Source organism: Tasmannia lanceolata, unplaced genomic scaffold, assembly GCF_043159265.1.
Source record: "Tasmannia lanceolata isolate RefF3 unplaced genomic scaffold, GAP_Taslan_0.1 ptg000002l, whole genome shotgun sequence".
Lineage (NCBI taxonomy): Eukaryota > Viridiplantae > Streptophyta > Magnoliopsida > Canellales > Winteraceae > Tasmannia > Tasmannia lanceolata.
The window spans coordinates 36077980-36087855 of NW_027518679.1; the positions used below are offsets into that span (position 1 = coordinate 36077980).

At 40.9% G+C, this 9876-nt stretch overlaps 1 protein-coding gene across 1 annotated transcript in view; it reads right to left on the minus strand.

The window, feature by feature from the left end:
- LOC143871329 (uncharacterized) overlaps positions 1 to 6874 on the minus strand; it is a 29710-nt gene extending 22836 nt beyond the window's left edge. Inside the window, exon 1 of the mRNA XM_077376665.1 lies at positions 6705 to 6874. Coding sequence (XP_077232780.1) covers positions 6705 to 6790 — 86 coding nt within the window. The 5' untranslated portion in view covers positions 6791 to 6874. The remainder of the gene's footprint in view (positions 1 to 6704) is intronic.
- Between the last annotated feature and the right edge of the window lie 3002 nt (positions 6875 to 9876).

Consider the following 9876-nt stretch of genomic DNA (forward strand, 5'->3'; position numbering starts at 1 on the left):
ATACAAGTTTTAACTCTTCAAGCGAGCAGTTTGGACTTTGGACACTATCTTTGGAATGCTGTGAATTAAGCTGATTGGTCTGAACAACACAGTTTATTGATAAGCTGATCCGTGACCCCCAATATTTTTTATTCAGACACTGCCACTAGATCTAACTTCCTCTGGACAACAAAGTCCTTGACTAATTATATCTTACTATCATCCCCCAATCTCCTTATATTCCAGAATCCCAGCCTCATTGGGAGCGAGGATTCGATCTCCTAATGAGGCAAATTTTATATCAAATGGATATCGATACCCTCAGTGAAGGGCCAAGAGAAACAACCCTTCCAGAGGTCCCATCAGGAGCATTCTCGATCGGAAGCAGAGATTGAAGGTCCCTATTCCTGTGAACCGAAATGGCCTGCTTAAAGTTCTTCTTTGCGGAGGAGTTCGTCTTAGTCTGAGCTTCTGATAGGTTAAGCCGAATTTTTCGCTTCCATTGTTTTTTCAATATTTCTCCACTTCTGGATCCCTCATTTTTGCTTGGCCCCACCCAATACTCCTTTAAGAATTCCTAGGGCCGTTTTTACTTTAGCCTGCAACCCCGACGAGGGTACATCATTTTCGTCTTTTTTTCCACGCCATGAGTTTCTATTTCCCAATGCCACCTGTCTACCGATCCACCTATTTAAATTTGAAATTTGAATTTCGAAATCGCTTCGTTGTCTCCCATTTGGGCCCCAAAGTCCAATTGTTTTTGTCGTTTCCTTGGACCACCCATCCCAACATTAGCCCCCTCCCTGACAGCTAGAATAGTATGATTATACCTCGGGCCCACCTCAGATCTCGCCGGAACAACTTTCCTACTAGAGTCTGTCGATGAGTGACTCGCCGGAAAAGTATTTTTCCCCCCTTGAAGCCCTTGCTTTGGTGAAGAGTGAGAATGTTGGATTTCCATACCTATAATGAAGCAGGAATTTTGAACTCGGATACGTACGAATGGCTATGACAATTTCCATTTCGATGTGTAAATTTTCACCGATCATCACTCATGTCCTGGCTATTGCTTCCATTTTTTATCTCTAGCACCGGTCCAAATAGACTTCCCAGCGCTTCAACAATCGAAGTCGCCCATACATGAAGAGGAATCCCATAAAAATTTACCCAAAGTTCTTCCGCCCCCTGTTGATAATCTGAATCCCACAATTTAAGGGATGAAAAGTGCGCATCCCAAGCCTTTTCTCCCATGTTGAGGACTTTTAGGGCTAGGTCTTCAGATTCAAAGATGAACAGGACTTCATTTTTAGCAAGAGTGCAGGGCCTAGGCAAGGACGGGATGCCCCACTGGTTACTGCCCAGTTCCAGATCTCTTCAAGGTTCCTTTCTTCTTCCTATTAAACAGGCGCTTAAACATTTCCGTCTTTTATCTACCTCTTTCCCAAATATTGATATAGCTGGAATCCCATCCTCTGTGCTGGTTGAGATTTCTCCTGAATCAGGCCACACTCCTTCCACACTCCTTCCACCTCCTTTTCTTGGTTGTTGCTTTACGGTAGATTTCGCCGATATGGGTTGTACTTCCTGGGTTGTATTGTGACACCAGCAACATTTTCGCCGCCAACTAAAGTTATAGTACCCACAATTGGGACAACTCCAATCCTTCCTCCTCTTCAAACCCTAAATAGCCATCATCCACCAGAGAGAAAGGATCTTGAAGGGCTTGGGCCCTAAGTCTCGAAAGATGGAGGAGGAGGAACGAGCATGGGCCCTCGAAATCCAAAAATCCTTGTGGCGAGAATCACCACCAGCTCCTGAATCTCGTTGCCGCTCGCTGCCGCCGGTCTACACTCAGTGTTGCCGGTCTCTGCCGACTGAAACTGTATCTGGCCGCTATCGTCGGTACCTCCGCCGCCGTCGGGATACAGGGAGGGAAGGCGCTAGGGTTTTAACCTTCGCCGGTACCTCCGCCACCGGTAACTTCGCCACTAGTGGTCCACTCGCTCCTGGATATCACAAGCCCAACTTCGATGGTTCGAGTTTTGGCAATCCTAATCATGTCAGCATCCAAGGGATCAAGGATTCAATTTAAACATATGTTTGAAACCTTGAAAACATTACTTGGAAAATTAAACGTATTATTTTAAGCATGTCATTGTTGTTGTAAATTGTGCTTCGGAAAAATTTAATGAATAATTTTTACAACATGTGCTTATTTCTGTGAATATTTCTGTGAAAAAAATTAAATAAATATTTCTAAATTATGATATTTCGATTAACAGCAGTTTGGAAAATTTAACTCAAAAAATGGGGTTCGGCCAAAAAATGGTGTCATTGGATAAAGAAGAGCATCTCCTAACCTCAACCTTGGTTTTCAATTTTGATGAACGGTTCGCCAAAGGAGTTTTTCAAATCGTCTAGAGGGTTGAGGCAAGGGGGATCCCCTATCTCCGTTTCTCTTTGTGATAGTAGCTGAAACGTTGAGCAAGTTAATTGAAAGGGGAAAAGATTTGGAGGTGATTGAAGGCTTTTAAAATAAGTGAGCAAGGGTAAGAGGTGTCCCATCTTCAGTTTGCAGATGAAGCGCTGGTGTTCTCCGTACCAGATATACAGAAGGAAATAAGGCTTAAAGCAGTCTTACGGTGCTATGAGCTAATTACCGGGCAAAGATCAAATTTCCTGAAGTCTAAAATTTTTGCCATTCATATGGAGGCAAACGAGATGGAAAAGATAGCTTGCATTTTGGGCTGCTCCATAGACACTCTTGCATCTGTACACCCTGAGATTACCGTTGGGGAATGAGCCAGTAAAGAAGCGGTGGGACCCTATTGTAGAAAGGGTGGAGAGAAGGTTGGACACATGGAAGCGAAATCTGGTATCTTTGGGAGGTAGAATAACGCTCATCAAAGTTTCCTCGCAAATATCCAGATTTATCAACTGTTGGTTTTCAAGTGCCCGATGAGCATGACTAACAGAATAGAACAGATACAAAGAAGATTCCTATGGGGGAATGAATGATAAGCAGAAAATGAATCTGGTAAAGTGGAAGGAGGTGTGCAAGCTAGTAAAGGCGGGAGGTCTGGGCATGAGGAGAATGAAGCAGGTAAACAAAGCTCTGTTGGGTAAGTGGTTATGGAAACTTGGCGAAGAAATCCATTGTCTATGGGTAAGAGTCATAGAAGATAAATACGGAGTAATGCCAGGGAAGTGGGAATCGGAAGATAATTTTAACCATAGGGGTGACAATGTGGAGAGATATCCTTAAACTAGGATTTAAGTTCAATGAAGGCATAAGCATCAGGGTGTACTCAGGGGATAAAATCAGATACTGGAAGGATAAGTGGGTTGGTGAAAACGCCCTAAGTGAAATCTTCCCTATTTCTGTGCAGTGGCAAAGAAAGAGCTATGGGTGAAGGAATACAAGATATAAGGGGAAAACGGCTTATCTTGGGACTTCCAGTTCAGAAGAAATTTCTTTTAAAAGGGAACTTGAGCAGCTAGCACAACTATTGGAGATTGTGTAAGGCCATTTCATTAAAAGCTCGGGTACATATTAAAAATTTTGGATCTGGTGCACTTATGGGGTCTTCGGTGTTGAATCATTTTATCATCGGCTCGAATCCTGCACGACACCCCTAGGGGTACCTGCTTTTGGCTGGTTGACAGCAAGGTTGCCAGAGCGGGAAGCGAAGGCTCTCAGGAAGGTAGGAAGCGGGAAGCATGAAGGGTCGGAGAATTATTTTTTTTTAATAGTTAAATATTTAAAATTTTTAAAAAAGTAAAAAAATATTAAAAAAATATAAGAAATAATTATATGAACCAACCAAATGTTAAAAAAACACTTTTTATTAAAAGATCCAATAAGCAGAAATGCCAGTGTTGACCACTCTATTGACCAGTGTGTTGACCATTGCCTGACAAGATGAAAAAAATTTAGAGGCCAAATTATGAGATTTTTTTAACCGGATTTTTGAGATTTAATAATGTTTGGACATTACTGAATTTATGAACTTTTAAAATTGGATAAATACCTTATCGTTTGGAAGTTAAGATTTCCCCCACCAGTTTTTTCTGAATTTTGTACTAGAACTGGAAAGTTGACTTTTTATCCTTTTAGATTTGGGTCTTGAAACTATTTTTAATAGATTCAAATGGGGCGTATTCCCTTATTTATATGTTACTTAGATGACTTTACATATAAATACAAAGAAGAGGAAGATAAGAGGACCACCAAGAAGAGAAGATGACTACTAAGAGACAAGGAAGGTAGATAGGAAACGTGTTTCCCATAGAGTGGGGAATCGCATTCCCCATAGAGTGGAATTGTGTTTCCCACGATTCCAAATCGGGTCACGAACTAGTAACGATTCCTGCTTCCTTAGAAAGTTCAAGACAAAATTTTGACTGTAAACCCCTTGTGAAATCGCCATTTTCTGATAGTGGACCATTACGCGCTTAGCATAGAAGCAGGTGAAACGGTGGAGCATTTACTTTTGAACTGTAAGATAGACAGGGAGGTTTTGTGTAGAGGTATAAATAGGTTCGTCATCACCTGGGTATTCCCAGCTCAATTGAACCAACCCCTAGAAGTGTAGTTGTATGTCCCATGGAAGAAGAAAGGTTAAGTGCTTTGGCAAGTATCATTGCTTGCGACGATATGGTCCTTACGGAAAGAAAGACACGCCAGAGTATTCAAGGGTGTCGCCAAATGCCCTCAGTTCATTTTTCACGAAGGTGATTGCTTTGACAATATCTTGGGCCCCCTCCTTTAGATTTGTTTCAGCTTTTGACCTTTGGCATGGTTGGAGGGAGGTGTGTTTGGGTGGAGCTCGGATAGAGCAAGTGGCTCAAAGATGGGATCATCCTCCTCGACCTTTCCTCAAGCTAAATTTTGATGGATCGGGCTTGGGAAACCCTGGCCCAGCAGGGGTGGGCAGTCTTCTTAGAGATGAGGATTGTGACACGCAATGGGCCTTCTCAGGGCCCCTTGGGATTGCAGACTGTAATGAAGTAGAGGTCAAGGCGGTCCTCCAGGGAATTAAGTTGATTGAGCCGTCCATTATGGTGAGGGTGATAGTGGAAGAAGACTCCCTCAATGTAATTAGATGGATGAAGTGAAGTAGTTTGCACCCATGGAGATTTTCTAGATGGGTAGATGATATTATGGAGGGTGTTGGGGACTCGGGATTAACTTTCCAACACATGGAAAGATGGGCAAATTCAGAGGCAGATAGATTAGCTCGAGAAGGAGTGGCGAGAACGAAGTTCGAACTTTTTGACTTCCTTCCTCATGGAGTTTATATGTTTTCCCTTGGCTTTTACTTTTTCTTTTCTTTTCTTTTCTCTTAGCTGACCCTCCCGGTTGGTGTAGCAGTTGCATATTCCATTTCTCTCATTAATGATTCATTAACATTTCTCAAAATAAATTAACTCTGGATCAAGAATGAAGTGTAATTATTGAGAGATGTCAAAATCTGATTTGAACAAAATGAGGTTACTGTGGATTTCCTTTTCTTTTTTTTTTGAAATAGCTCTTGATATCGTTTTACTGTGGATTTCCTATTAGAATGGTTTATCGTGATATTGAAAATAATATGAAAAGCTACTAATCACGTCACTCTCAGTCTGGCTATGTATTCACTGCCAGCGGGGTTGGACACTGGAAATACTTTTTGGTAACTCTAACCTGTCAGTGGGGTTGGACAATGATAAGTGATCACTTGGTACCCTACCTGCCAACGGGGTAGGACACGGGTACGTGATCACGTTTGACAGGTATTTTTACCTGCCAGTGGGGCTGGACACGGGGGTTTTGATTTTGCACACTGATTTAATAGTGAGATCACTATTGGGCACCCTAACTGTTAATGGGGGCTAGACATTGACCAGAGTTTAGACTGATAAGCATGACGTGACTTAATAGATACGTGATGGATATGATTTAATGATGTTTTCAGTTATGACGGATATTTTGTTTATGAGGAATAACTTTATGAGATGTTTTTGAATCATTTCCTATTATATGTATACATCTACTTGATCGAACTGACATACAAGTGCTGGTTACTAAGCTGTCTAGCCAATTCTTTTATTTACAGTTACAGATACTGAGGAATGAGTCTTGATTGTGTCGCGGAATCTTGGGAAGTGTGAGGATTTGATGATTAAGGACTAGAGTCGTATCAATTAGTCCTCTTGAACATAGTAATTTAGTCATGCAATGTATAACATAGTTAGGAACTTAGGATTAGGAGTTTTGTTAACAATTAATTACGATGGAGTTATTGAATTATTATTGAGAACCTTAGATTGCTCTGCCATGAAAGCCAATAAATGGGGTTATTTTAAATATTTATGTATGGCATAAACTAATAGAATGAATGTTTGTGAAAATTGAAATCAAGTTGAGCCTTGCATGTTTATGGGATTTAACCCCATGGGTATGAGGTATTAAAACGAGAGAATAAACAAATAAGATGTATATAAATCTACTTGAAAACCATAACCACCCTAAGCAAGCATTCTAACAGACAAAATCTGTCAGGAAAAAAAAGATGACTATAAATAAACATTACACATAAACGTGCAAAACATAGCCTAGTAATCCAAACCAACCAAAATCTTGTAACATTCATTTGCTCTGCAATTTCATTTTAATCGGAAAAAAAGAGAGATTCGACATATAGAGAGAGAGAGAGAGAGAGAGAGAGAGAGTGGGGGCGTACCTCAGATTTCGAGGGGGCCCAGTACCTTCTGAATGAGCAAGGCTCCATTTTAGCAATCCATCCCACTTGGGTGCTTTGCTTGCCATTACTGAAAAACCCCAGACCCATCAAACTGAGAGAGAGAGAGAGAGAGAATCACAGGGGTTCTCTTTTTACTGTAGTTTAGAAATGCCGAATACAAGAATGTGAGGCCATGACAACATATGTGGGCCTCTTGCTATGATAGATCTAGGCCGTTCATATTGTGGGATCCATTGAGGTGTGCAATTCATAATCTTAACGGTTCAAAATGATCTCCAATGAACTAAAGTGGGGACCAGTCAGATGAACACTTCAAAATTCTCTCCCCTTTGGGACAGCCCCTCTCTAGTGTAAAAAGAGTAGTCAAGAATACACTAGAGGAGGGGGCCGGCTATCCCAAGTTAGAAAAGGGGCTGAATATAGTACCACTTTCCCATTTCAAAATGAGCAAAAAGTTGGACCTCCATGTAGGCCTTGTTCGTTTATGATTAGGACAACCGATTTGTGAGTGCCAGACTGATTATTGAACTCAAATTTAAACGTAATTTTGATTCCAATAATCAGTAATTTGCCATAATCTTAAACGAACAGGGCTGTAATGCTTACAGTATTAAGAAGGAGGTGTCTCACTAGATCATATTCTTCGTGGTTCTGCACTTTAAGATGGGCTATGGAGCTCTACCCAATCACAGCTCTCCATAAATCAAACGGAAAAAGACTGTACAAAAAGTAAGAGTAAGGCAAAGGGGTTTATGTCATAAGCGCTCGGCCGAACGGAACGAGATTATGATGTCACCACCTCGTACCTTACTTTGTAAAGGATAGTACAGAAAGCTGTAAATTGCAGAAAGTAGAAGAAAGGCAGAGGTGTTTGTATCATTAATTTGCCTAGCCTTAGCCCGTGGATTTTATGATAACACCATCTCGTACCCTCTTGCTGCAGAAGGCTGTAAATTGCAGAAAATAGTAGAGAGGCAGGTAGAGGGGCTTGACATCAAAATGATGAAACCCACGCTACCCGTTTTATAAATAAACAACAGAAAAGTAGTAAAGTGGCAGGTAGAGGGGCTTGACATCAAAATGATGAAACCCACCCTACCCGTTTTGTAAATACACAACAGAAAAGTAGTAAAGTGGCAGGTAGAGGGGCTTGACATAAACAATGATGAAACCCACCCTACCCATTTTGTAAATACACAACTGGAAAAGTAAATGAATTGCATCTTACCAGTGGGGATTTGGGCAGCGTAACCGCGCTTGTTGGAGAAGGAACTTCGAGGCTGCGAAGAAATCGGTGGCGTAACGGTTCTGTACAGCCGAATTGTCTCCGAGTTTGTCGAGATTTCAGCAGAACAATGACGCTACTATTGAAAAGTAGCTCGTAGTTCTGCAAAATTCGGCAGAACAACGGCGTAAAAAGGAAAGACGCTCTGAACCTTCGAAAATTTGGCGGAGTGCCGACGTTCGAAAATAGCTACCTAGTGTTTCTCTACTTTCTCTCTTCTTAAGTAAACTAACTAGAGTTTCTTTCTTATTTTATGCAGGGGTTTGGATTCACCAAAAGAGGGAAGATATACACCTGAAAAGGGTGTATAGCCCAAGAGGAGAGAGATGGAAAAGGGGGGAGCCTTGAGTTGTGTTTTTAACCCTTACCCCCCACCCCTCTCCTATTTATAGGCAGAGGGGGGTAGTTTTGTAATTTTTGGCAAATTCGTCTGGGACGAATTTAAGGGGGTGACGTGACCCCCAAAAAGTAGGATGATGTCACACCCCACCCTTACGTTGTTTTGTCTCCTGTCTGTTTTGTTCTGTAGTGTTTTTGTCTTTTATCGGTACCTTCGATCGTCCATATCTCTTCCGATTGGACTCTGATTCGCGCGTGGTCAGGTCTGTTGGATTCGTTGTTTCCAAGGATTTTCAGTGAATCAGAAATCGGGTGCTTTCAGGAGACCTGGTGCCCTTTGGGTGCTAAAAGAGAGTTTTGGACTCAAAATTGACCTACCGATTGGAAATGTCGTGGGTAGACGTGCTAATCGATTTATGCCGTAAAAGGTGTGTGCTGAGTGGACAGGCTTTTGGTTCGATGAAAAAGACGTTTGCTATGTGAAAACAGGCTTTCCGGTGGTTTAGAACTTCTTTTTGTCTCGTAGTAAATTTCATCTCTTATCGGTAACTTCGATCGTTCATATCGCTTCCGATTGGACTCTGATTTGCACGCGATCAGGTCCGTTGGATTCCTTATTTCCTGGGCTTTCCAATAAACTAGAACATGTGTGGTTTCGGGAAGCCGGGTGTCCTTTGAGTGCCAAATGAGAGTTTCAGACCCAAAGTTAACCTACCGATTGGAATGCCGTATGCAGACGGGCTTACCGACGAATGCCGTAAATGGAGGGTGCTGTGTAAACAAACTTTCGGTGGCTAAAAACAGCTTTCGAAAATTATTTGGCACCCTAAAGAGAGATTGAGAGAAACACAACTGGTGCTCCGGAACTCGTCATAAGGTTCTTCCTCGCGTCACCTATCATTAATATTGCCTTGACAAAATTGGGTGTCTACAACTACCTATGTTTGATGGTTCTGATTATGGATCATGGTTGATTCGTATGACGACATATTTGAAAAGTCTAGAGTTTTGTGTCTGACAAACTATTGAAAAGGGACTCATTATCCCTAATTTTAGAAAATTAAGTGAAAAAGACACCAAACAAATCATTTTGCACTCAAAAGTTCTAATTACTTTGTGTTGCTCCTTAAACACTAATGTTTATGAGAACATTTCAAACTGTATAAGTGCTAAGGAAGTTTGGAATAAACTTAATAATCTTTATAAAAGCAACAATATTTGTATTAACACCTAACTCAAAGATACACATAATAGTGAGGATTTTAAAACAAAGTATTTTGAGCTAAACAAGGAGTTGATAGAAAGAAACAAAAATGGCTTATTATTGATCAAAAGTCTGTTGACTCCATGTTGAGTAAAATCAAGACCTTAGAAAATGATATAGAACAACTCAATCTAAAGAATATAAATACTTGAGTTAAATAAATGTCTTATAAGTGTTAATTGCAAACTATATGAAAATATAATACTTTGCAAAAAGATGAAGAAAATTTGAAAACTAACTCATCTCTACCAATTGAAAATCTT